Here is a 27611-nt window from a genome sequence, read left to right on the forward strand (position 1 = left end):
GCTAGTAGGTCAAGGGAGGTGATTGTCCCGCTCTACTCTGCGCTGGTGCGGCCTCACCTCGAGTACTGTGTGCAGTTCTGGGCACCACAGTATAAAAAGGACATGAAACTGTTGGAGAGTGTCCAGAGGAGGGCTACGAAGATGGTGAAAGGCCTGGAGGGGAAGACGTACGAGGAACGGCTGAGGTCACTGGGCCTGTTCAGCCTGGAGAAGAGGAGGCTGAGGGGAGACCTCATCACAGTCTACAACTTCCTCGTAAGGGGGTGTCGAGAGGCAGGAGACCTTTTCTCCATTAACACCAGTGACAGGACCCGCGGGAACGGGGTTAAGCTGAGGCAGGGGAAATTTAGGCTCGACATCAGGAGGGGGTTCTTCACAGAGAGGGTGGTTGCACACTGGAACAGGCTCCCCAGGGAAGTGGTCACTGCACCGAGCCTGTCTGAATTTAAGAAGAGATTGGACTGTGCACTTAGTCACATGGTCTGAACTTTTGGGTAGACCTGTGCGGTATCAAGAGTTGGACTTGATGATCCTTAAGGGTCCCTTCCAACTCAGGATATTCTATGATTCTATGATTCTATGATATATATATACAGGTGTTATTTCCTCAGAAGTATTTTTTCTGGCTGTCCAGTTTGATTTGATTTGATGAGGTTAAAGAGGCAGCAAAGTCATACCTTTTATATGCAGATGTGATACTAAATTATCAAATCAGTTGTCCTCCAGTAGTAAATAACATATATTTCTTTATTTCATAACATATTTCTATAGAAACCAAGCAGTTTTTCCCCTACACGATATAAAATGGATTATTATTTTTATAGGTACAACTGGATTGTTCAAGTACATGCATTTGTAGAATAAAGTACATTTGATAGGGAGAAAGAGACCTACCTCATTGACTACGTCTGATACAAGGTACTACATTTTTGCTGCTCTTCAGTAATCATGCAAAAGAAAATATTTATTTCTACTTCAAAAAGCAGAGTCCACCTAAAACATACAAGCAAGAAAAATATCACTGAGAAGGCTACAAAATATGTTATTTTTTCAGCCTGAAGTAAAGTTGGAGCTGACTGTGTAAACATGAACCTTCCATCTTGTCCTTATGCATCTCCACGCAGCTAGCTAGTGTATAGGCTGTTTTCGATAACTGATTATAAAACATACAAAAGAAATGAGACAAGATCACAGTGACTGAGATTTGTTCCATAATACGCTTGCCTATAATGCTCAGAGTTTTTATGGGGAACAGCATATTAAATATGAGATTACACATCTTTGCAATCAAGATAAATATATCCTAAGCAGATGATACATTAATTAACACTTCCTGCAGGAAATCGAGTAACAGTCCAAAATCCCTTTCAACTGACAGGTAACTGTCATAAATTCAGAGACCTGCAGCCCAGAAAATATCACCTATTCTGGTCTTCTGAAATGAGACTGATACCATGCATCTTCTAATAATCCCTGCACTCAGTGTCTATGCTTTGTTGCTGATCTGATGAATGTCTCATAGAAGAACATTTAATCTCAATTCTAAATAATGGGGAATAACCTACGTTAGTGGGTAATTTCTGAGTGATCAATACTGATTTGCTGTTACTGAATGTAACAGAAACATACTATAACAACTGTTCTTTAGCTCTTGTGTACAAAAGTTTATAAATGAATATTCATTTTCACATTTTTGTTACAATCTTTATATTGAACTTTTCCTAAATTATTCCCTGAAGACTTGTTATTTTAACTTCAAAATATCTGGCAAGTATCCACTAAATCTTTCCTAGTTATCAGTGCAGAAATTAAAATTAGATGCAGGATTCTACTGATGTCTGACACCAGATGAAACAGCACTCTCACCTTGATTTACATTTACAGGCATCAGTAATCTTTACGTACAGCCATGTGTGATCATGCAACTAATGTATGATTCTTAGACCATATATTTAAAAAACAAACAAACAACAACAACAACAAAACCTCTGTAATGTCCTGTCTTCGCAATGCTTTGCTTTGAAAATTTAACTAGTTGCTTAAATGTAAGAATTGTTCAGATAGCGCATTAAGACATTATGTAATTTTATGTGAGGTCTTATTTTATTTATTAGGTGGTATATAATTATTATATAATCAGAGTGAGAATGGTCTAACACATAATTGGACATATAAAAACATACTTTCAATTATTTTACAGTGTTTAAATCTGTTTGATTACAGTATGGCAGTATTAAGAACGTGGATTTGGCTAAGACCTGAAATGATCAGTTATTAGCATATCTGACAGCATCTTAATGGTGAAATATATCTTATTTAAATCTAATAATTGGCATTGATCCTGGCAAGTTCAGCAAAAGAGGGTGTTCAAAAACAAGTGCAGTGTAAGTCTTGGCAATGCTGTTGCTACTGGTCAACAACAGGCACTGCTACACACTAGGTATGTATTAGTGCCTAACAAATTAAATTAAGGGCATTTAACAGACCCTTCAAATATATTGCCACATATTAGCAGTAACTCCACTTCTAAAAGTGTTTTACATGGGACAGATTGTAATAATAAACTGTTGCATGAATCCTTGCCTCAAGATATGGTAATCCTGTTATATTCATTCAGACACACTGCCTGAAAAACTACTGAGCCTGTATCTAACATCCCATTTGTTTTCCTCCTACTGTAATTTCACATCTCAGCTTGCAGCTTCCAGCTTTTCATAGGCACTGTCTGGTGTTAACCATATGTAGTGTTATTACTCATAAACTACAGCTCTTTTATTTCAAAAAGCTGTACTGAGTTTTGAGATAAAACAACAACTCTTTTTGAAACCAGAAATCAACTTCATGAAGGTAATCTTATGTCTTTGCTTTTGCTTTTATTTTTTATTTTTTAATACTGGGGGGGGGGGGGGGGGAAGTGGTTGTAATTTCTGTGTTTTGGATAACACCATCCATGGTACAACCAAGAGTATCTGAACAGTCTACACCTAGTACTGGTTTCTAGATGAGTAAGTAAATGTCCTATTATGCATCAGATGTAAACAGTTCATTTTAACTTGTCATATTATATTTATCAGCTTTATATTATACACTAGTGTCATTCATAGCAGCAACATGAAAGAGCCCTTATTGAAGTATTTCTACTTCAATGAGAAGTAAGCTTAAGTAAGAAAAAGCTGATAAGATCAAATATTTAAAATTATAGTGTAATTGTAGTTTCTCTTCACTTAGCAGACATCTAAGACTAACTTATTTAAGTGCTCTTTTTCACTTTTATATCAATGGTTAGTCATATGCCAGCTCCGTTCTGGGAATTCATTAAAAAAAACAGATAGTCTCCATGGGCTCAAGAAACTGTTCTGCAGCCTGGAATTGCTGGTGTTCAGGGGCACACTACACTGTCTCTCTGCCCACATTATAGTGGATAAACTGGAATAGGAGGTATTAAGACATTTCTGAAAATATGCCTGTAAAGTTATCCAGACAAATGCAAAACCACAGACCACAATTACTTGCTGTTTGCATCTGACATCATTTTTCAAATGGCCAACAAATCTCTCATCTTGCATAATAAGGTACATGCATAGCCAGTAATTGCTGGATATAAATAATTACTATTTCAGTAGTAGCAGAATTACCTATTATTATGCCATAATAGGCTTATTTTTAGTTCACAGGCAGTAAAGGGGTGATACATTTGTTCAGACAGTACAAATCCAGCCTTTATACAGGTATACGATCTCAGATGTCCTTCGTTTCTTTTTCTGTGATTTATGCAGTGAAAATGACTTTCAGCTTGTGGGAGAGGGTGGGAGTTTGTTAAAAGACAGAGGGGTCAGAAAGGGGAGAAAACTTACCTGAACATTTTTTATAAGCAAGTATACCTTTTGATAATTGTTTTGTTTTACAGGTCTTGCCCTTAAAATAAATAATTCTAGGAGTAGCATTTAATAATTTAATCCAGTGGTATATTTAAGGTAGTTCCTAGAATAAATACTACCTTTCAGAAATTAGTCCGAGTCACAGAGATGTATTTTCAGACCAATAAATCCAAGTTAAATTTGTAAAACAAGAAGCAATAAGTTCAACAAGAGTCTAAATAAAATGTGGCACAGTGAAGTCTGAGAAGGAGAGGAGTGGGACAGGAAGGAAAGGGGAGCACATTAACTGTTGAGCACTTCTCTTAGAACCTCAACAGAAGAGTTTTGGGTTATTCTGAAAATAAAGTGCAAGAACACTGGCAAAATTGCTGTCTGTCTCCTCATACCTCAGGCACGCTGCTTTGCAGCTCAATATTATTATGTGTCCAAAAACCACATTCTTGCTAAATTGTCTTTCACTATTGGTGAAATATCTGTTCAATTTTTTCCCTCCTCTAAGAAGCCACTACTATCCTAAATTGGTTGGTCAGCTTGGTTTGAGGTAACCTACAAGGAAAATGGTACTGAAAGACCCCTTGAGCATAGCACTTATTTCTGAGGACAGTTCTCAACAATTCAATTAAAACTGATACTGAGAGGGAAAAAAAACAACCAACCAACCAACCAAAAAAACACTTTTAATAGAAAGACTAACTGCACCAGCAAGTAGAGCTGAAGCTAGAGTACTGGAAGGTAACGCCAGTGCACACGACAGGTTGGATATCAAACAGGTACAACACAATCAGTGATAGCTCAAGTTGTTCATCTCTGTCTCAGATTTTTATCACTTGGACATGAAACAGATCACAGAATTAAATGAAATTATTCTTTCTTCAAAATGTTCTTTGCCAAAACTCATCTATTCTTGAATTCATCTACAGGCATTACAGATTGATTGTTTTTCTCTCATACATTTTTTTGTGAATTTATACTTTTAATATAAAATATATGTAAAAGATTAACCTGTACACATACTTGACATTCCAATTTTAAAACTAATTATCCTATTGAATTCTATACTGAACCTAGCAAATAGATGATCCCACAAATTACTCCACAGTTTATTTAGTTTTAATACTTTTTATTTCTTCCTGTTACTATGACTTTCTCAAACTTGAAAAGCTTGAGAAAGTGTCTATCTATATTTGCAAAGTTGGGAGAGTTTTGAAAAGGCATAGGACAGCAAAAAGATAAAATTCACAAAACTAGTGTTTCTATGTAAAAGAAAATATGGACATTATCGACCTTCACTGTACTTACTGAAAAATATGAAAGTCACAGGGAAAATAAATTTTCCAAAAAAAAATGTGTTTTTCTCCAATATGTGCAGTTAAAGAAAAGGCTTAACCAAGTAAAACCAAGAAAAAAAGGAGGAAAAAAATGCTTAATCAGTTGTTTATGGTGCATAGACAGAAACATTTATGCCAGTGCAAGAAGGAGAGCAGGATAATGAAGTGAAACTGAGATTGCTGCTTTAGAAGGCTTTACCAGCCTAGGCTGGTTCAAGGGGTATGCAAGTGACAGCTTTACAGGGCAGCTTTGGCTATCAATTCTCACCTATCTTCCTTCTCTTTCCCTTCATTGCTACTTTTCTTGTCCCTCTGTAAGCCTGTTTAATTCACTACAGTCACAGAAAGTTACTCAACCACAAAAGAACAAAAGATGTTATGTTTTATTTTGTTTTTCTCTGATTTTAATGAATTATATTTGTTCAGTGAAGGGGAAAGGTAGAAGGAAAGGTAGAAGGAAAGGTAGAAATGATGATTTACGTACTGGGATGGGGAAAGGATGGTTGCTAGACTTCTTGTAGCAGCAATATATCAGCTCAGCATCCTGTGAATGTTAGGGTCAAGGTGGATTAGATGATGTGACTTAAGCTGATGTAAGAAGTTCCTATCACTGAGAAGAGATAAGCTTTCCCTACTCACATGATCCCCTTCCCTCCCTTCCCCAGTTTTGGTACTCACTGGACCTGTAAAGAATCAGTCCATCTTGCTAAGCTGGCAATAAATAAATAAATAAATAAAAATGAATCCAGAATAAAAATATGTGCCTTGGAGCTAGGCAAGAAAAGAGTGGGACTGCATGGTCAGGATCACATTCAGGGAAGACAAAGGACTGGGAAAGAAGAGGGGAATTTTCATTCACAGTAGTGGCAAGGCGGCAGATCAGCACCATCATAAAATGTAAAAACACTCTCAAAGTGACAAATTTGTTCTAAATAGAGACAACAGATTCTTAGTTGACGAGCTCTGAGCACGTGATTATTCCATTATGCTTTGATATATATATTGTCTTAGATATTTTTTTTTGTTAAACCAGTTATTCATGTAGTATGAACAGTTCTTCAGTTTCAAAATGCAAAACAGGGCAACTTCATGAAAACCTTTTTAGACATATAGCAGACATACACAAATAGTTTTAAAATATTTTAAATGTGTACACCCAGCAGCTGAATAACTTAAGGCCGGTTTATGCATTTTTCCTAAAGTGATGAATATTTTTTTCCAGCACTTTTGTCTTTAAATGAGTTTAATACAAAGCACAGAACAAACATCATTAGCATTCACTTTCAACAAAGAAACAACTTAGTTGTTGTCTACATTCATTTAATTTATCACTTCAAGCAGAGACTGCACCACACTGATTCCTAGTAGACAGAGAGCAACGTCTACATATTAACAAAATGTTTTGCCCTGAAGAAATGACGCGTAGCTATTAAAAAAAAAAAAACAAAAAACAGTTTTTATGCTGATCTTTAGAGCAGCAGTCTTCATATAGAAAAGGAAAACTCCTTCTGGGTGACATAGTAACTACTTGCCAGGAAGAACTTTCCTTGACAGTCTCCTAACTCCAGCCTCTGGCTCTGTCTACAGAGAATGGAGCAGTGTGATTGTCTGCAGACTCTCAAAACAATCTAAGAAACAGAAACTAATTATCCTACAGATAAAAAATAATTTTAAAACAGTATCTGGGATAAAGACAGCATTCTATTATATTATGTTGCAGCAACAATACTTTGGAACAACATTGGGAAGTCCTTATATATTTGTGATTCATTACAGATTATTTTTTAGATTGTGAAGGAAGCTTTTCTGAAGGGTTCTCCAAAAACACAGAGAGGAACAAGCCGTAGAAAAAAAGTATGAGGTGAACCTCGTATGAAATCTATCAATATCACTAGCTTTCTTAAAAACATCATTTTCACATCTACTTTCTTTTACTCTCTGAGCTAGATGTCAGATATTCTGGGGCAGGTAAAGATAGAGGGATGAGCTTTGGAGTGGTTCAAAATTTGAAAGTTTGCAAATATGCAAACATTACCTTTGATTTCAGTCGAAGTTATGTATTTTAATTCTACTACATTTTTAGCAGGCTAGATTAAGAAAAAAGAAAAAGTATTAAGAGTATAAAAACAAAATGAATGAGTTTCTTAAGTACAGTACAGAAGAGATTAACCAAGGCTTGCACGCTATTTGTTTCCTTCCAGTTCAGCTGACCATTGAAGATTCTGAGGAACTAACCTTTCATACAAATTAATCATGAAGGCCAAAATCAGTTTATGTAGTATGGCTGTTATCTTACCATATCCAGATGTTCCTTTCTTTAACCATGTTTAATTCTATTTATGTGAGCTTTTACATACATACATACACACATAGAGAGAGCGAGGAGTAACAACAGCAGTAAGAGAATGTAACAGATTTCTAATATAAGAACATTTGTATATTTATCTCAGATTTATGAGATGCACACATAGAAAGCTAACAATGTATTAAAGATTACATCTCTTCGTTGTCTGTGAATGATATATTAAGAGTACACTACATTTTCATTCCCTTTGGACCACCTTCTCAAAGGTTATTGTAGGATCATGCAATATTAACATTTTCTTTCTATCCATGAATCAAAGCCAGACTATGCAAATTTTGTTTTACAGGTCCATCTCCCAGTCAGATGATAATATATTTACGAAATGAAAGACCTATTTTTAGCTGGATATTTTACGTTTACCCATTATAGAAAATAAAACACTCTTCTGAGAATAGAATTCAAACCTCTGAATTCCGAATCAGAATTTTTCCATAACTTCTTCATCTTGCTAAGTAGACTGGTTCACAGAGTTGTCTTGCATGCTAGACTAAGAATTAAAAAAATTTCAACTAGATTTTAACGTTTCTTCAAAAGTATGAATCAGTATAATTGAAATTATACTTTTGGTGGAAAAAGTAAAATGATTTGTGTCTTACTGTCATGACAAGTATGTTTTAATTCACGTTACAGTCAATATTTGGACTTTGCTGTTTTTCAGTGACACATAACACAGGGTTTAATGATGATTTATATTCTGTTTATCTGAAATGGGAGTTACTACAGACTTGAGGTATACTTCAAGGCTAGTTTTCAAGTAGTGTTCTGAGCTGAAGGTTTTATATTTTAAAGTATTTTTTAACATGCAGTGAGTGCTTTGCCTTACATAGACTATCCTGGCCAAGAGTTATTTTGGTTAATTCTTTCAAGGGTGTTACTTCTTGTTGGGAACTAGTTTAGTCATACATGGTGGTGCTAGAGTTTATATCCCTGAAATCTATATGTTTTAATTCTTTCACTCACCTTATCAAATTACATATACCTTTTCTTAACTCAGCAGTGTTCACCTTGACCAGATAATGGGGGAAAATTGTAAATTGACCTTCTGTTAGGTAGCTACACCTCTTCAAGAGCCAAATTGGACATTTACTTCCTGGTATGTAGATGTCCCCCTGGATTCTTGCTTCTTTTGATTACTCTTTCAAAAGATGTATCTTTTCTGGAAACTAAAAAGGAAGGAGTTAAATAGAAGCTGAAAGGAGGTTATATGAAAACAAGAGATGACTGTATTGTAGTGGAATTAATCAAACATGGTGATAAGAGAGACATATCTAATTTCAGAAGCTACAAAAAAGAATATCTTATCACAATTGTTTCAGTGACCTCACTTTTTAACTTTCAGAGGAAATGCCTTCAGAATGCAACTTTATACTAAGGAAAAAGAGCCAAAAGAAGTAGACAGAACAATATTATTGCAATTAACAATGGATTGTTTAACAGAACTTTTTTTCTACAGCCTCTGCCTCTTATAAAAAAAAATAATCAACAGTTAAAGGAATTATAGACTATTTTTATTGCTAAAGAGTTGCATGGACATACATAAATCACATGTGGCTATGATCTCAGTTCAGAAACTTGTTCATAAGAGAAATAGCAGCATCATGTCCAAAACACTTTTACTGTACACAGGAATGCAAATTGTGCATGCCTGTATAAATAGAAATGGTATCATAATCATTTCTGTGTGTAATATTCGAACAAGTTTTGACAAGAATAGAATAACAGTAGGATGTTTTATCTTGAAGTCCCTTAGTAGTCTCAACTCACCATATGGTCTACCTCCAAAATATTACAGTGATTCAGCTGAATTCTATTTCTCTGTTGGACCTCTACAGAGAAAGAAAGGCAGAAAGAAAGAAAAACAGCTCAACTGTTGCAGGAACACCTTGACTTCTATGTAATTAGAAAAAAAAAAAAAGTGAACGGAGTGATCACCAAAGAGTTTTTGAATAAATGAGAATCATACTTCCTGAGGTATTGAGTAAACAAAAGAAAAAACAGAATGCTTTTATCAGCTGCTAGGAGTAGATTTTAGTGTAGAGGTCTGTGATACTCTGATAAAATACCTGCTAAAATCTTCTTTTTTTTTTTTTTTCCTGTCGCTTTACGAACACAAAAGGACAGCAACTTGCAGCCAATACTTGTATTTTGTGACTTAGGTTTTGTCTCTATTTTCTTTAGAGGGTGACGTTGAAGCAGATATATCCTTTGGGACAATCCTTCCCATCTTCCTCAAAGATTATACGTGTTTCCTTTTCAGTGAAAATAACAAAGCTTAATAGCATTAAGTGCAGTTTCTTTTCTCAGATGTCTGCTAACCTAACTTTGTGTTCCTGCTTTTCACCTGGAAATGCTTTTCTGGTCCCATTTATGGCAGCTCTTATTCATTTGAGTTTTATTCCCTGGCCTTTGCCTTGACTTTTTTGATCAGTAACTGTTTCAGTCCACATGAGATAGCTTCTGACCAAGCCTATCCATGCTGCTTGATGAATCCTGTGGTAATTCCTATTAATACTAGATATACAACTACTGAAATTGTACTTTTTATACTGTAATTGTACTTCTTATGTGGTCTGAAAGAAGATGGTGCTTAGCACTTCAAACTCCCTTTAGCCAGTCTGTAATTTAATTTCTAGATCTCCAGATCAAAGACTGCATGATAGAAGTTTTCATATGCTGCCAAGACAAAAATACTTAGATAGGTACCTGTTAAGAACCTTCAAAAGAGACTAATTACTAGAAGCCTTACTCGCACTGACTTGCAACACTAGAGAGACTTTCACACAGATGCTATCAGCACTGTGAATCACCTCTAAATAATTTTGATAAAGCTGGTCTTGGAGAATATTTTTTTTTTCTGAAAAATTGTTTTACACTTAGCACTGATCAAAATTGGTAGGTATTTTTTCACGATACAGACCAAATAAGAACTAGTTTATAATATCACCGGTCTGAATACCTATATCTACAGTAGGTAATTCTTTAATTTTTGACAGTCATAAATTAATACAGATTAAGAAGTGATTAAAAAATGGGTAACTACTATACTAAAGCTGTTGCACTCTGCTCTTTTGCTTAAATATTTTAGAATGTAGAAGTCACCACAGACATCAGCAGAGTTCAGATGTCAAACATATAGTAATGCCTCTCAAAGAAACGAAATATAATTAAAGTTTATCAATAAAGATTTCTCTTTGAACGTTTGGAATTTAAAAACAGAGAATTGCCTGCTGTAAGTGCCTGAAGAGCATATGACAGCAATCCTACTGTTCAGCTTAATGAGCCTGTCAGTTCTGAATATTAAGCAGTTTGATTTAAGCATCTTGAATATGATGTAGACCTAAAATGTTAATGGGAAGGAAGAGTTTGGAAAATGTAATAAGGGACAGTTTTCACATATAAAACCTCTTCTATCTATCATATACTATTTGCCACAATTATGAAACATGGTTGTTAATAATTATAGCTTTGATTTCTAGAGACTAAAATAATTCAAATCCAAAAACTTCACCGTGTCTTAAGATTTTTCAAGACAAGTCCTTATAAGAATCCAAGGGGTCTTCACATTTACTTGCTTCAGCCCTCACTTCATTTTTTTTAGCTCATCTTGACACTCCTGTAAGGAACACCATCTTTAGTTGTTAGATTCACCATTGTGATTTGACTTAACAGCAGTATCCTGATAAAGTCGCTACTTACAAATCCAGGATTTAGCTGTTCAGATGTCCTAAGCTCTCTATGCCACTCTTGCATCTATAATCTTATTCCTAGCAGAATAGACATGCATGTATCAGACATCAAGCTCTGGAGTCATTGCTCCCTTCTTTTTGTCATGTTGGTGCTAGCAAAGGCTCTTTCATTTTTTCTACACGTTGTCAAGGACATGACTTAAGCAACCGTAAGCTTTAGAAACTGGATCTAGTCCATAAAACTCATATAATTCCTGTTATAATATTTTCTGAAGAAAGAATTTCTTTCTGTCTAGTTGTACTGATTGGAATTAATTAGAAACATGAAAGATATTTGTAATAAGGTTTCTGAATATGAAGGAACAAAAAAGCATTTTCAGCAAATATGTTGACTACTGATACGTTCAGACATCTATAGATTTTAGAAATACAATCCTCAATATTTTTAATGTTAAGTAATTTAAGTGTAAACGCTGTGAATTGTTTATGGCCAACAAGCAAGCTCCTTCTTGACTCAGAAGATGTACATTTAATTTGAGCAATGCATATTTATGGTCATTTGAAAATTAACACGTCCAAACTTCAGTTCTAACTGAACATATGCTGAATCACTAACCAACTTCCAGGAAAGTGTCAGGAGAATTAAATTGTTTCATTCCCACCCCAAGCCTTCCCCCCAGAAAAAGTCTTTACTCAGAATTCTATGCCAGGACTGCTATGTTTAAATGATCGGCACTATAATATGTCCTTGCAAAACCACTGTGGGACAGTGGTGGATGACAATAGACTATATCACAATTTAAGCCAATTGTCTTTGAAATACTGATCACTTCTAAGGATTCCCTATAATGCTCAGAGGAAAAAAAATCTGGGTGGTCTGCTTCATTATTTCAATGATTTCAGTGATATTATTTTTTCCAATGGATACCAGAAATGACTTCTAGTGTCTTCTTGTGAGGATTTCAGTCCTGTAAGCACAGGAATATCTCAAGTAAATTCTGTGTATATTTCAATGAGAATACCTCTTTCCTTCTATTCTTCAGAATGGACCGTTGTTTATTTGTTTGTTTAATATCAACAAAAAGTCATAAATTCAGCATACATCTTCACTATCTGATGTTAACTATAGGCATCAGTATTGTAATTTGAATTTCATACACAGGGCTATTTACCCTTTTTTTTACCTTAAAAATAATCTTATGGCTTTGCTCCATGTATCGGCTCATTTTCTTTAAATCTGATAATTTAATAGACATGCCATTTACAAATTAAAGAGCTTGTGTGTGTGTGTGTATTTCCTTGGGAAATGATACAAGATAATTCTTCACACAACTTTTTGGAGAATCATGGAAGACGTATTTCCTTTAGAAAATTTTTCAGCAGGTAATATGTCAGTGGGATTTAATTACTATTTATATTACAGTTCATAGATACACAGACCTAGCTACAGGATCTCATTGTGGTAGTTGCTGTTGAAACCCAATTCTTTCTTCGTTCTCAAGATAAGTACTTTCTGGGCCATGGCAGTGCAAAATACCCCATTCTTCTCAAGGTTGTCCTAGAAAGCTGAACTATGGCTGATTGTCTGGGAAGATAAGCTTACAATTTGTTTCTCTTGTCTTCAGAAAGCTGACTCTAAAATAATTTAAGCTGGGAAACAAGTAATAACTTTTGGTCACCATCAGCATGGGCAAGATCTGAACTGATGATGTAGGTTGAAATGTGCTAAATTCCACCATCAGCCACAATATAGCAAGCTGTACAATGAGGAAAAAAAAAAAAAAAAGGTTTTCTGTCGTGTGTAGTGCACTTTAAATATGAAAGAGTCTTCCTAGCTGTGGCAATAAGCAGCTTTGAGGTAATTGCTATTTTGTGTTTCAGTTCAGAGACAGACGTTAAAATGAGTCATTGGCTTCTGCTTCTGTGTTCTGAGCTGGCCCCTTTGCATATACAGTTTTATTGGTTTTATAGGAATGGTGTACTGGCACAGCTGCTTCCAGTACAATGGGATATGCAGCATAGAGGAAAAACATTCCCACATATTTTCCTGGTAAAAGTTTGGAGATTTTGTATACAATTTAAGCAATTAAATCCTATAATAGCTTTAACGGCAAAATATACAAAATACTATAGTTCTTTTAGTGATGACATAGAATACTTGGTGTTTACATTCGTACTTGTTTATTTGTCATTTTGATTAAGTGCATACTCTTTAAGGAGAAGTCTCTGATGCTTGAGGAATTTTTTTTTCCTTTTTTATGTTTCCTTTCAACTTACTTTTGAAGTTTATGGCAGTCTTGGCCACTCACTTAGTCTGTCATGCATGTAAAGGGCAATAGCCCAAATTCTGCTGAGGGAATTCTCTGTGCTTCAGCTGCCTTTAATAGGATCACACTTTTAAAAAAATAAGTCATATACTCAAATAAAAATTTAGCTAGAAAAATAAATTACATCAGCAGTGAAAAATCGTAAGACTGAAACATCAATTCTAATTTAAAAGCATTTCTTCAGACAATGCAAAATATAATTCTATTGCTGAAGTGAGGCAAGGCTGTTCTGGGACAAAACTAATATAGAAGTCTGACAAATATTGTTAATAATCCACTGATATGTATAACTGATGAGAATAGTGTTGACAGCACCATATTGCAAGAAAGAATCATAGCCTGATGGGAACATTACAACCCACTGGTAGAAACACGCAAGAGCCTCTAATACTGTTAGGGTTGCCTCCATAGCGATGGACCAGATTCTCAGGAGCTGACATCTTCATAAATCAGCAGCTCTGTGGTACCACAACAGGTCCCTGGTTTGACTAATATATGATTACAATCGAGGACTTCAGTGCAGCAGAAATCATGCTAAGCAATAACCTATCCATGCTGTTGACACTTTGGAGGCCAGAGATAACAAAGGGAATTCAGTAGTCTGACTTCTACAGATCATAGCTATAAAATCCAACTAAATTCAAAAATCATTTAAGATCAAAAGACAACTGGTTTGTGTCTATTAGAATTTTCAGTACTGCTCTTCTTGAAAGATGAAGGTGAATTGTTAATGACATCATAAATCTTATGTTTCCTATACTATTAAACACTTCTTATCATTAAGAATATTTGCCCACTTACAAATGGTATTGCAAAATGGACATGCACATATGGATCTTCTTGTATGAACTTCTGCCCCATTAACAACTTGTGTATATATATAGTTACATATTTCCATTTTAAAAGCTGTAATTGAAGTGTAAATATTGTTGACTAATGTTGTTGGCTGTCAATATGCAGTTGTTACTGAAAATGTGACATATGTCACTTAATGAGAGCATTAGTGTGTTATTTATAATACAATTAAATAGGAGTATGGTGTTCAGTTTAACATTTACTTGTGTTATTGCGTACAGCTATAAATGTTGTGTTGCTGTATAGCTTGATTATCTGTTCCTTGGAGCTCAGGGTTGTTGTGGTTTAACCTGGCCAGCAGCTAAGCACCACACAGCCGTTCACTCACCCTCCCTGCTCCCTCTCTGGGATGGGAGAGAGAAATAGGAAAATGAAGCCTGTGGGTTGAGATAGAGACAGTTTATTAAGACAGAAAAATAAAAATAAAAAAAATAAACAGTACTGCTACTAGTAATGTGTACAAACAAGTGATGCACAATGCAATTGCTCACCACCCACTGACCGATGCCCAGCCTATCCCCGGGCAACTGGCCCCCCCACCCCGGCTAGCCACCCCTATATATTGTTTAGCATGACATCAGATGGTATGGAATACCCCTTTGGCCAGTTTGGGTCAGCTGTCCTGGGTCTGTCCCCTCCCAGCACCTGCTGCACCCCCAGCCTGCCCGCTGGCAGGACAGAGCGAGCAGCTGGAAAGTCCTTGGCCTGGTGTAAACACTGCTCTGCAACAATTAAAACATCAGTGTGTTATCAACACTCTTCTCATCCTAATCCAAAACATAGCACCCTACCAGCTACTAGGAGGAAAATTAACTCTATCCTAGCTGAAACCAGGACAAGGGTGGAGCAATTACACTTATTGTTGTATGAATGTATCTGATCACACTGTGATGAAATACATTCTTTTTGTGAGAACTTCACCCTTCTAGCTCTTGTGTACGCAGGGTGAGATTTTATCTTCTTCCAGTTCTTCATTTAGAACGTTTGTGCTTTTTTAAATGATATGTCTATCTTATGCCCTCTGGAAATCTAAATTGTCATTTAAAATTAAACTTACCCTGTCAATTAGAAATGTTTTTTTTTTTTTGTATGTAAATGAGGGCAGAGTTTGTTAACTTTTAATAAAGAATAATGGGTGAGTAGATCACTACATTATCAAATGAGTAAGTGAAATAATTCTTGGAGTCTTATTGTATTTGTAGTTGACAGAGTATGTCTTTGATGTCCATATTTACGTAGATTGGCACTTTATCTCAAAACTGGTGCCTTCATCATATAAAGTAATTGACTTTTCCTTCATTAGTTAAACATGCATGACTTACACAGAGTCCTGTATGTAAGAGAGGGAATGGAAGATCCTTACGTAGCAGGCAGGAATACTCACATTCATTGTTACAAATGGGAGATGTACAGCCATGCTGACATGATGGAAATACTATTGTGTAAGAGGAAATCCCTGACATACAGGATATCCTAGACATGGCTAGACATAGTCTGTGTAAAGACTGGAAGGGACTCAGTGTGTTCTGCCCCAAATAATGAACCCCTGCTACAGCCTGCAACATAGGGAGAGCCATAAGCTTGTTGTGCAAGTTACCACACTTGGTAAAAGATTATTATTTTTACATACTGCTGTTGCAAAGGGAAGTGTTTCCAATCACAAGAAAGCAAGAAATGATCGGGTATTCCTGTAATATTCACTGTTTAGTCTACATAGGAGTCACTCAGGAAAGGCTTCTAGTATTGCAACAGAAATGGTTTAAATCTGAGAAAAATCAATTATTTTGTTATTTGTAGCTCGTGTGTACAGTTTTACATGATTTTATAAGAGAAGTGTGGACAACTGGACATTTTAGCACATAGTTCTCTACCAAAAGACCTTGTTATTCAGTGTCAAACAAGAGGACATGCATATTCAGAACTTTGCCAGTAATGCTCGTCATAGAATCATGGAACTTTAAAAAATTAGTCAGAAGACCTCTGGAGATCATCTAATCCAAATCAAAGCAGGCTCAACTTCAATGTCTACATCATTGTCTGATTAAGTTTTTAACATCTGCAGTTATGGTGATTCCACAGCCCCCTTGGGCACCTGTTTCACTGTCCTCATGGTAAATAAATAAATAAATAAATAAATGTTTCCTGACACCTAACTAGAACCTTCCCATATTGCAGCTGCTGTTCATTGCCTTTTGTCCCGTCCCCATGTACCGCTGAAAACAGTCTGGTTCCATCTGCTCTATGCAAGTCTATACAAGTCCATACCAAGCCCAACAACTTTGAAACAATTTTAGTGCCTACAATTATGACAGGCATTGTACTCTTCACACTATAGGTTCTCAGAATTCAGCCACTACTATAGTAAGTCACGTATTTCTAATGTACTGTTCTTAGTACGTTACTATAAAGATGTTGTTGTTCTTTCCAATCCCAGCTCTGGATATCTCAAAGGATGGTGTGCTGCCATATTTTTCTCAAAAGAAAAACATAGACGTGTTTCACACAGCAGTAAAATTATCAATTCTTTTGTGAATGTCACAGCTAGATTGGAAAAGCTTGCCTTTCAACTCCTTTCTCTGCCCCCAGAAAGAAGAAATCTGACCCTGTTTTTATTTAGTCCATTTTATTTTTTATTTTTTAAACTATGTATTATTTCTCTACTTTCTTGAACTTTTGACCGACCTGCAAAGTGTGAAAGAGTCGCTATCTATTTTTATGGGCAGTAAAAGTACATCCATAGAAGAAATGGAAAATACGATCTACAAAATCTTTACATGGTAACATTTTAACTATCATATAAATATTTGTGCTTCATTGCCTACTCTGAATCTCAGTTAAAAATAAGAGAATCAAGTAGAATTTATTTTAGGTAAGGCTCTTTTAAAAATTGTCAGGAGTCCATACCATCTTTGTTTTACCAGCTTTTGCACATTTAATGAGCTGTGGATGCAAAACTTAAAAGGAGCATATGATGTATATCAAAAAACTTGTAATAATTTAATTTACAGAATATTTACTTACAGTACAGATCATTGTGGTGAGCAGTTATCTGTACTAGTAACTAAAAATAGTGCAGAGATACTAACAAAGGCTAGCAAGATGAGGACATTTCAAAACAGGGTTCCTAAGTGTTGTTTGGCTGGTATTTCCATAGGAACATTCTGAAGTCAGATGTCACAAGTCAGGAACCTTAATATTGAAGCAGAAGGTGGTCCTCTGCAATGCAAGAGACAGCTGTGCAATAGAGAATAAAACATATGCCTCTCACGCCCATCATTTTTCTTTCCTCCACACGAACTGTAGAAGTTGTTCTAGGAAAGGAGGTTAGACAAAATTGTGATAGCCAAGTACAGCAGAAAAACTAATTTTCAGGGTCCTCCCATGAGAATGATCTAGCTACAGTGCTTACACTCTCTTTACCAACACATCAGCTTTTTCTGGACTGAGTCCTTCAACTACTTTCCACTCTCCAGTCTTTGTGAAGATCTCATTGACTGGAGCAGGAGTAACACCCATGCTTCAGCATTTATAAGGATTAAAAACTATGAATCCTGTTCTCTCATCATGCATTCAGTAGTCCGATGACATCAGAACCTGGTGACCTGGAACAGAATAGCACAGCAGCCGCTGGTGGCAGAGGAAGAAAAAAGTATGTTATCCTGGAAGTTTCATGTGTATTGAGCATCTTTTCCCTTTTGTTTTTGTGTTTCTGAGCCAGCCTAACATTAGATACTCTCAGTTATTCTCTGGAGCTGTCTTTACTCCAGAATCTAAAAAGACCAGATTCGAATTTAAATTAGTGGCCCACATATGACCATCACTTATCGAACATATTACTAGGTATTAAAAATCTCTAGCCACTTTAAGCAATTCCTGGATAAGTAGCTCTAGTATTTGGAATAAATTATATGTAATCCACCTCAAGTCATCCTCTCCCCTTTAAGTGGATAACAAAAGGTTTTTATGGCAACCAGCAGGTAGAATATATTATATGCATTTGTACCATCAGAAGTTTTACTATTGGTTCAGAAGAAAAATGCAATGAATGGTGGAGTTCACCTGAAAAGAGTGCTACTCTTACAACACTCACTTTAAACACTAGATCTTATTTCTCGTATTAAATATTTTAATGCATTAGCGTAGGAATCCAAGGTAGAAGCAATGAAACCTTTGCTTTTACTACTGTCATGTATTTGATCTTACTGTTGTTTTGCTAAATTAGTCCTGCTTCGTTTGTTGAATGCCCTTCGTATGAATCAGGGCACTCTTACCGTGTAATTTCCTTGTTTCAAAGTCCCACCTCAACAACACTCTTTGAACTGAAGATTTATGTGCTCCAATACTGACACGTCTTTTCCTCATCCTGCTTACATAAGTATTTCATCAGGTGGCATATTGTTCATAGCCAAACAAAGGGCTGGCACATTCCCTTCCCCTGTAGAGGCTTTGCTGTTCACGCAAAGAACATCTGTCTAGTTGTCCATGTTCATAGGAGGTTACTGAAAGACAGGAGAGAGAAGCGTACTGTTTTTAATTCTTGTATCTGGACTACATTTTCTAATGGAAGCAAATGCTGCTCCAAGCAAACTATGCTCATAGGCCAGTGACTCTCATCTCTGACATGTCATGTGCTTGTAAGCTGTAACACATGTAAACCTCAACTATACCCCTCCAGCAGGATCTCCATATGACGTCATTTTTTTGGTTTTGTTTTGCACACTGTTCAAACATAGCCCCATTTTCTCAAATTGAGCAAACAGTAACCAATACAAAAGCCAGTTTCTCAACTCTTTCAGACCCTGCTATCCATTTCAGAGGACGGTTAACTTTTTTTCAAAGGAAAACAAACAAACAACAACAAAAAACAACAACCACTGAAGTACATACGGGCAAATTTATACTTAAAAATACTTGATTAAATTTGGATAAAACTTTTCAAAGTTTTGCAAAGTGGTATTCTGTGGAAGTGAATGAATAAAACAGAGGCAGCTATAATGAATAGCCCATTGATTTGCCTTAGAATGTTTATATGAGTCATTATACCCTTTTACAGGTACCTCTGTACCTAAGGGTTTCAAAGACTGTATACATCTACCAAGTGTTCTGGTCTGCATCAGCTGTTATTAAATTTATCTTACATTTATTTGAGAAGCACAAAAAGAACTGTACAGTGCGTAACTATTTCCAATTTTAAATTCTGTAATAAACAAGCCAGCATTGTCATGAACAGTGTCCTTGCAATGTCCACTGAAAAGGAAAATATTCTTTAATATTTCATGTTACACACATCGCTGTTAGGCAGGTGATTTATGGTTTTCTGGTTTTGCCAATTCACGAGCACACAGACAATACCATTTTGATCACCTTACCCTAGTTAGCTTTAATTACAGCCTTCTTCATGAGGTAGTCTTCAGGCGTATTAATATCTATTTATCTACCGGGCATACTGTAAGTGTCGGAGGACGTTGTTCCCTGATTTGCATATAGAGGCTTTGGAGGTGTCTGCTGGCTTTGTATGGAACAGCAAGAATCTTCTTACGCACTTAAAACACTACAAACCCCTCACACTGTCACTTTTGGCAATACTTGTCACTGATTACACAACAATTTATAAGAAATAACTTGCAGATCATTTATTGGGCAGTTTATGTTTTGCAAGAATATGGTTTGGATCTTCTACATGAAGAACTTACTAAAACAATAATCTCGATTATATAAATATTTCTAGCATATGCAAAACAAAAAGCAAGAGACTCAATAAAAGAAAAAATATTTTGGATTAGTTGCCTAAGACGTAAGAAGTTAACTGTTCCCTCCTGTTTAGGTAGCCCTGCTCACCCTAGTGCAGCAAAGCACGACTCCCACCTTTTCATTCAGCAGTTAATTTTTACCTAGTGTCGTTGTCCAAAATAATCATATCTATATATATTGAAGTGGGACGTTGAAACCGAGGATCTATGGTGTGTATATATATATATATATATGGTAGCTAAACGCACTACCCTCGTATTTTTGAGGGGTTTCTCTGGAAAAGTTACGTGCCACCGTCCCTCTTCCACGTTCTCGCCGGCAGCGAAGTCTCCCCGTCCCTTCTCCCTCTCACCGCTCCCCTCTCACGCCCACTGCTGCCACGCGGGGCGACCTGAGGCGAGGCGGCCGCCGCTGGGCGCTGCCCCCCGGCCCCCCCGCCGCCACAGAAGGCAGCGGCTGTTGACCGCCGGCGGGCGGAAGGGGGCGCCCGCGCTTCACCGTGCGGCGCTTCACCGCCGACCCGCCAACGGCTGCCCAACGGCCGCACAACCGCCGCCTCGTGCTGGGGGGGTTCCCCTCGGTGCCGGTCGCTCCTTCCCTGCCCGGCGGGACTTGCTCCTTCCAGGGGGCACTGCCGCTAGCGGGCGGTGCTGGGGGGAGAGGGAGGGGTGCGAGGAAGGGGTGCAGGGGTGTGAGGGAACGGGGACAGGGGCGTGAGAAAGGGGTACAGGGCTGAGGGAAGGGGTGCTCGGTGGTGCCCCGCCGCTGAGCGGGCCCGCGGGTGGGGCGTGTCACGCGTGACCCGTGTGGTGTTATTTATAATTTAGGCGAGGGGCTGCCTCGCCAGCGTGCGTGCGAGCGGGGGAGCGAAGCGTGGAGCAGCCCCAGCGGCTCGCCCACGATCGCGGGGCCTGTGCCCGGTGCCCGCCCGCCGCCGCGTGGGTGCGGGGCGCAGCGCTTTAGTCCCCACCCCGCAGCCTCCCCTCGCCAGGCAGCCGCGGGAGCCGCCGCGCTCATTCTCCTCCCTCTCTCTCCCTCTCCCCGCCAGCCCGGGGTGTCCACGGCGGCGGGAGGCGGAGGCGGCGGCAGGGGAGAGGCTGAGGCGAGGCTGAGGCGGTCGCCGGCCTGCCGGGGCCGCCCGGGAGGTCCCCGCGCCCCCAGCCGCACGCACCCCGCTGCCACAGCGGCAGCAGCGGCTCCTCGGCGGAGTTGCTGCCCTCCGGCAGTTCCCGCTCGGGTTTCCAGTGAGGAGGGAGGTGTAGGGGAGAGAGGCGGCTTGCTTCGCAGGGGATGCTGAGAAAGCCTGTAGCACATTGCCTATGCGTTCCTATTATGGAAGTTAAGTGAGAAACTCCGCAGCTTGAACTGATTTGGGGGAGAGAGAGAGAGAGAGAGAGAGGAAAAGGGGTAGGGGGAGGGAGAGAGGCAAGCAAAATAGCCGAACCGAGCCAATGGTTTTCCTGCAAAGTGCCGGGAAGTTTGCGGAACACTTTCTAGGAATCAGGTCCTCTCTCAGAGCCTCTCCTTGTCCTCGGAAGAAAGAGCTGGCGTTTGGATTGCCATGGATCCTAAAGAGGGGCTTAGACACACGTGAATAATTCCCCTGGTCGGGCTGTATTGGTGGGAATTTAGGAAGGAGCGTGTGTGCAAAGCAGAAGCCTTCAGTGCTCGCTCCCTTCTCTAATCTGTATGGATCTAAAAGTGGCACACTCAAGACCTTTCCATCTGCAGCTTTTCGCTTCCAGGCTTCACTTTCTGCTCTAAGTAGCTGCTAGGAAACTGAAAACTTTTGGACCCTGCGTCTCACAGGCTTTGGATACTTTTTTATTTTTTTTTTTTTTTTTTTGGATCTCTGTGGAATTGGTCTCGCAAACGATCGGGATTGCTTTTAATATGTCAAAATGGGTCTGCTGAAACCACTCCTGCTCGTTGGATTTGCATTTTTTCAAGTCTATGGTAAGTTCGCTTGTTTTAGCTGTGCCCTTCTGCGCAGAATTCCCCTTCATCTGAAGCTGATTTGGGACAGCACATGGACAGCATTATGAGCTTTAGCGTTACAGAGCCTTAATTTTGTTTCTGCTATAAAAATGGCATTTGGGGGCGGGAGGGGGTGTGTGGGGGGATGGAGGATATATGTTTCCAATAAGCAGTCCTTCCCATCTGCTAACTCAATGGAAAAGTAGTGTACGGATGGTAGAATATTGACTTGAGGAAGCAGGGAAGGGGAAAAATCCCCGTGCTAAATCTCTTATTTCGCGGTGCTGGTGGTGGTAGGAAAGCGGGGAGGAGAATAGCGAGGCAGGGAGCTGTTGTACCTGGCGTTACTTTGCCTCCTGCTATTGTTAAACTTTCCAGCAGGAGAGCCAGCTGATGAAATAAATCGGTTAGCTGTGCCTCCGCTCCAAGTGAGGCGAATTGGCCACTTTCCAGAGTCCCTAAACGTCTCCTTTGGTACAGCACGGCACTGCCCCCGTGCCCCGCGGGGCCAGGCAGGTGCGCCCGGGGGGGTCTCCCCGACACCATCCTGTTCCCCTCGACATCACGTCCTCCCCACCCCCCCCTCCGTTACGGACAGCCTGCAGGGAGCGTGGTCGTGAGGGGTAGGAGCGCTAGGGGGAAAGGCGTTGTTGTGCTGGGTTTTCTTATTTATTTTTATTTTATTTTTTATTTTGGTGTCTGTTTTCCCCCTCTTTTCAGTTTGCTCTGCCACACTTCTGGCAGTTTTCAAGTTCAAGGAGTGGCTGACGGGGTATAAAGGAGCATTTTAGGGGAGGCACGCTTTGGTAGGGCGGAAACTTCAGCACAAGGGTAAATTCTCTTTGGGAGTGGGGGCTGGCGCTGTGCTGCAGCATCGGCGTTAAATGCATTACTGTAGCTCAAGCACACAACTAGAAAGCAAGCATCTGCACGGTCCTACATGTGCGTGTACTGGGATCAAATGTTTGGCAGCCCTCCTACCACCCAGTATTTGCATCTCTAAGCAGTCTGTCAGGCTGCGGATGAGTTTAGGATCTGGGACCCTGGCTATTTCTGTCTGTGAGGGAAAACTTTGTTCCAGGAAGCTACTGCTTGCAGTACTGACTGTGTCAGCCCATAAGCGAGGGCTCTAGGATTATTGTTTGCAGTTACGGGCTGCTTTGGGTGTTTCTGCCCCTCCTCTCATCTCCCCCCACTCCGAGCAAGTAGGGAGGCAAAATAGCCGAGAAGGGAGAGACACTGAAGTGGTGCTTTACACTGCTGGCATAATAAACTATGCAGTTTAACCTTAGATTTAATCTACCGATAGGAAAATGGGTTTTGCCTAATGCATGTACATGCTAAGCAGTAGGAAGTCCTAACTGTGAAGGTGTTTAGTAGAACATTTGCATCTGTCAGCATGGTCATGGTTTTGTGCAGATTATTTTTTTACCCTACTGTAGCATATTTTGATTCACAACTTTAAGGCCACCACTCTCAGTACCTCAGGTACCTTTGTATACAAACTGAAAACATCAGGCTATAGAACTGTAATTATTAGTAAGCATTTAAAATTATACGTAGCTAGAAGGAAGACAATTAAAGTGCTCAGTGGAAGTGACAGAGTGAATCAGAGGAGCTTGGTGTTACAGAATGTAATTAATGTACCAGGCTGTTTGGAGATACATGAAACAAATGCAATTAACCAGCTTGCTGGAACGACAGGAGCAAGACATAATTTATTCTGGTTTTGTCACAGGGAGCACAAGTAGAACCTTTGTTCTGTTTTAGCCTTATAGGACGAGGGTGGGGGTGTGGGTGAAGCATGTAGCTAGTGTATAGCTGGACCGTTACAGGGGAAAAATGCCAAGAAACTGCACAGAATACAAACTCCCCTTTCCTGGGGAGATTTTTTGGAGACTGTGTCAGGTTTGCATGGTAACGACTCTTTAAAAAAATATAAATAAAATACAAATAATACAAAAAAAAAAACATTGTGTGGATAGCATATCACGACAAAGTACAGTCAAGCTGTCATTGTATAAGTGACTAACAAGTAGCTTTGGAGAAATACTGGCATGCAAGCTTGGCATGAAATACTTTTGTCCCTTGGGAAGCATAGCAATTGTGATTATACCTTTGGGTGACATATACCACCGGTTGCTTTGAAAAGATATATATCAACATTAGCACTATTTATAATACTTGAAGGAAAAAGGCAAACCCCAATTGACCACTAATTTAATAAGTCCTTGGTTGGTTTTCTGTCTTTAAAAGTTACCTCCTAATGCATTTCTGTTTCTGGGAGTGGTTTTGTTGTTATTTTTGTTTGGTTTGGTGTGGTTTTCTTATTTATTTATTTTGCTCTCTTGGTATGAGGTCCAGAGAAAGACAACACCATCTGATGCATGATAGCCATAATTTTCTCTGTGACATTAACTTTGTTTAGTGATTTTAAAATGGTATTGCACAGTGGTGTAGATCAATGTGGTAATTTTTTTCATCTGTATTATTTTCTTTGTCCATGCTTCTATGACACCTGAAAATTGCAGAGCTCAATGAAAATGGCAGAAAACATGTGGCACATATATATGTTTTTACTGTGCTTTTGATTTTCTTGTAGCCCTGCCCATATTCTTGCAGTCTGTTCAGGGAATAACTGCAATTGTCTCTTCTTTTTTCTTTAGCTACCAATGTTGGTTACATTTCTTTTTAAATAACTAACTAAATAAAATATTAGACACTGTATCATAAAATGAAATACTAGATATTAGGGTTAAAATAGCTAATTACATATTTTTTCATAGGGGTCAGTTGACTTTCATTATGTTTTTTTTTTTTTTTCCTCTCTCTAGTCTTTCTTCCAATCATTAGTAAAGATTGGAATATTAACAGAAAAGTTCCCAGCTACTGTGAATGCTGGCATGTGGACATTACCATGGAAAATGGATTGATTGGGCCAAATTCAGCCCTGGTAGGACTCACAGTGCTTTCAGTGAACATGGCGACCTTTTATGTCAGGGCTGGCTTTTTAGACATTGTCTCTTGAAAACTGCAAGTGTGATAATGTTATATGCGTGATTGTGTTAAATTTATGCAAGAAAATTTTTGTAAAAGCAGCCTTTTATCTTCATATTAATATTTTTCAAAAAGCTCTTGTTTTCTTAACGAAAAGTATGTAAAATGGTGGATCATGCATTCTATCTTATGTTTCCTTTTTTTTTTTTTAATTTTGCTTTATTTCTTCCACTGGTGAGGTACGTATCTGTGGCCTTCTGCAGATCTCACTTGCCCATCAGAGAACATGGCTTACATACAAAGCTGGAGTATATTCTTGCAGTGCATACTTGAGCTGACAGGGTCTTGATCTCTCATGTTGAGTTTTGCTGTTGATGGATAACCTTTGCTTCTGTGGAATGTGTGCATTTTAATACCTTGAGAGTAAAAGTCTGTTGAGATGGAGATTTTGTGTTTCTGTTTCCTTTATCTTGTTCTTCCCTAGGACCCAATTCTGCAGAGCATTTAGGTGCGTGCTTCTGTTGCTTACACAGAATCTCAGTGAAGTTGATGGGAATTTAAACATGTGTTCCAAGTTAATCATATGCTTGAAAACTTTGCTGAGTAGGGAGGAATTTATGCCCATGATGAAAAGTTCTGCTGAATTAGTCTTAATGTTGTGCTTTCCTTACTTCCTGTCTCCTAAGTTGTAATTGCAACAGCATATATTTATGTGCAAAAGATAGGCAATGAGAAAATGCTGTCATAGCACTTCCAGAGAAGGATATGTTTGAAAAGTAATTTGATAGTCCAAGTAATTTGTTTTGTTCATTTGCTAGTTTGGTACACTGCAGAAGGTCTGACTGATATCCCACAATTCTTTTAGAAAAGACAGAACATCTTTTTGTTTGTTTGTTTAAAAATAAAAATAAAACTTTTCAGTGAATTCAACTTAGTACAATAGTCCTTCCATTAGTAGCTTTCTGGAATAATGAGGTTGATGTTGCTTGTGGAAAAGTTGATGTTGCAAAGCAAGCTAATTATAGCAATGCGAGCGAAAGGTATACAGTCTTAAAAGTAGACGAAAGGATGTCAGTATATTTTAAGGACACATAAAAAGCATCAAAAGCATGCACTGAAAAAATTCATTGAGAGAAAATGGAAGCATTGGCTAGTCTGTCCGGTCAACTCCTTTTCCAGGAGTTGCCTTTTTATAGCAATGCTATGTAGAATCATTGCACTAACCTCCAAACATGCTCTGTCCACTGCTGAACCATTTAGTGAAAATTACTAAAGAGTATGCAATGGCTTTTTAGCCATTTGCTACCCTTGAATTGCTATTCAAATATTGATCTCAGCTAAATAGATTGCTAACAGGTTCTGTACATTCTGTTTCAACCACCTAGGAGAAACACTGCTGTCAGGCTTTATCTGTTATCTCAGCTGGCATGGCAGAGGTTGCTCTTGCTTGTGGCTGCCATCTGGCTCGCCACCTCTGGTACCAACCTTGCAGAGGATACTTTGTAATCATGTTGATGCTGTTTCTTGCCACCAGGCTAGGTTACTGGTTCTCATTTCTAATTTTCTCTGGGAATCTCTTTATTTTGTGTGCAGAAGTATGTATTCACTTTTCCCAAGTAAATTTTTTTTCATTTCTGACTAAGCAGGTATTTCCTATGTGTAAGTACAGATTTTTTGTTTATTTATTTTAACAGAAAGTTTTTGTTACCCAAGCCTTCTAACACTTTCATTTTTCAAACATGCGTTCCATATATATTCTGAAAATTCCTTTAAATTTTGATAGAGGACAATACAGAATCTAACAATACAGAATTGCTATTTCAGCAGTAGCTTTGAGGCTACCTTTTATACAGGACTATTCATGTGGACTGTTACTAATGAGATCTTTGCAAAACAATTGCACATAAGGAAGGATTTGTGGATGTAGATTTTAGTTTCATCATCTTTACTCTCAGTCCTAGCTTCTACTCTACAACAGAAATGGTAGATTTTCTGCCCTTGAAGTTATACATCCAGAGGTAAGATTGAGTTGTCGATGTTGTCCTCATCTCCAACCCTTTCCTTAACAAAATAAGTATTGACCATGGGTGATTAATAGTTTTCATTATTGTATCAGATAATTAAACAAGGCCTTGTTAATTTAGGACCTGATTCTGTACCACTGAAATCTATAACAATTTTCGTATTCAGCCCTCCATGAGAAAGACCTTTGAGAACAGGCAATATCTTGAGTTACTATAAGATGTGCGTCTTAAATCATTATTTCATCTTTATAAATGCAAGCTTGTTACAAGATAAAGTTGGCTTGTTACTGCATCCTTCTGTGGAGATAATTACCAAAAAATAGAGGGTAGAAGTGCATGTTGCTGCTTCAGTCCTACCTACTCCTTACTTGTTCTGTAGTGCTCTCCTTACTAGTGCAGAGTATCCCTTCCTAATCAGAAGTC

General features: G+C 38.3%; 1 protein-coding gene and 1 long non-coding RNA gene across 24 annotated transcripts in view; one reads left to right on the forward strand and one right to left on the reverse strand.

The window, feature by feature from the left end:
• Window positions 1–17036: 17036 nt before the first annotated feature.
• On the reverse strand, window positions 17037–20737 carry LOC106040342 (uncharacterized). 3 transcript variants are annotated; one of them, XR_001209853.3, is made up of 3 exons: window positions 20442–20737; window positions 18711–18938; window positions 17037–18066 (listed from the first exon to the last, which is right to left on the reverse strand). It is a non-coding gene; the product is annotated as an uncharacterized lncRNA (long non-coding RNA). The 3 variants fall into 3 exon arrangements; XR_007162570.2 differs by having other exon boundaries at window positions 20331–20737; XR_007162571.2 differs by having other exon boundaries at window positions 20305–20737.
• A 168-nt stretch (window positions 20738–20905) lies between these two features.
• Window positions 20906–27611, forward strand: part of ROBO2 (roundabout guidance receptor 2) — a 473555-nt gene continuing 466849 nt past the window's right edge. For all 21 annotated transcript variants that reach the window (XR_010833100.1, XM_067001298.1, XM_067001316.1 and 18 more), the window contains exon 1: window positions 20906–22146. Coding sequence is in view for 20 of the 21 variants with exons in the window: in XM_067001298.1 (XP_066857399.1) it covers window positions 22092–22146 (55 nt within the window). In the remaining variant the exon portion in view is untranslated. The remainder of the gene's footprint in view (window positions 22147–27611) is intronic.

Source organism: Anser cygnoides, chromosome 1 (assembly GCF_040182565.1).
Source record: "Anser cygnoides isolate HZ-2024a breed goose chromosome 1, Taihu_goose_T2T_genome, whole genome shotgun sequence".
Classification (NCBI taxonomy): domain Eukaryota; kingdom Metazoa; phylum Chordata; class Aves; order Anseriformes; family Anatidae; genus Anser; species Anser cygnoides.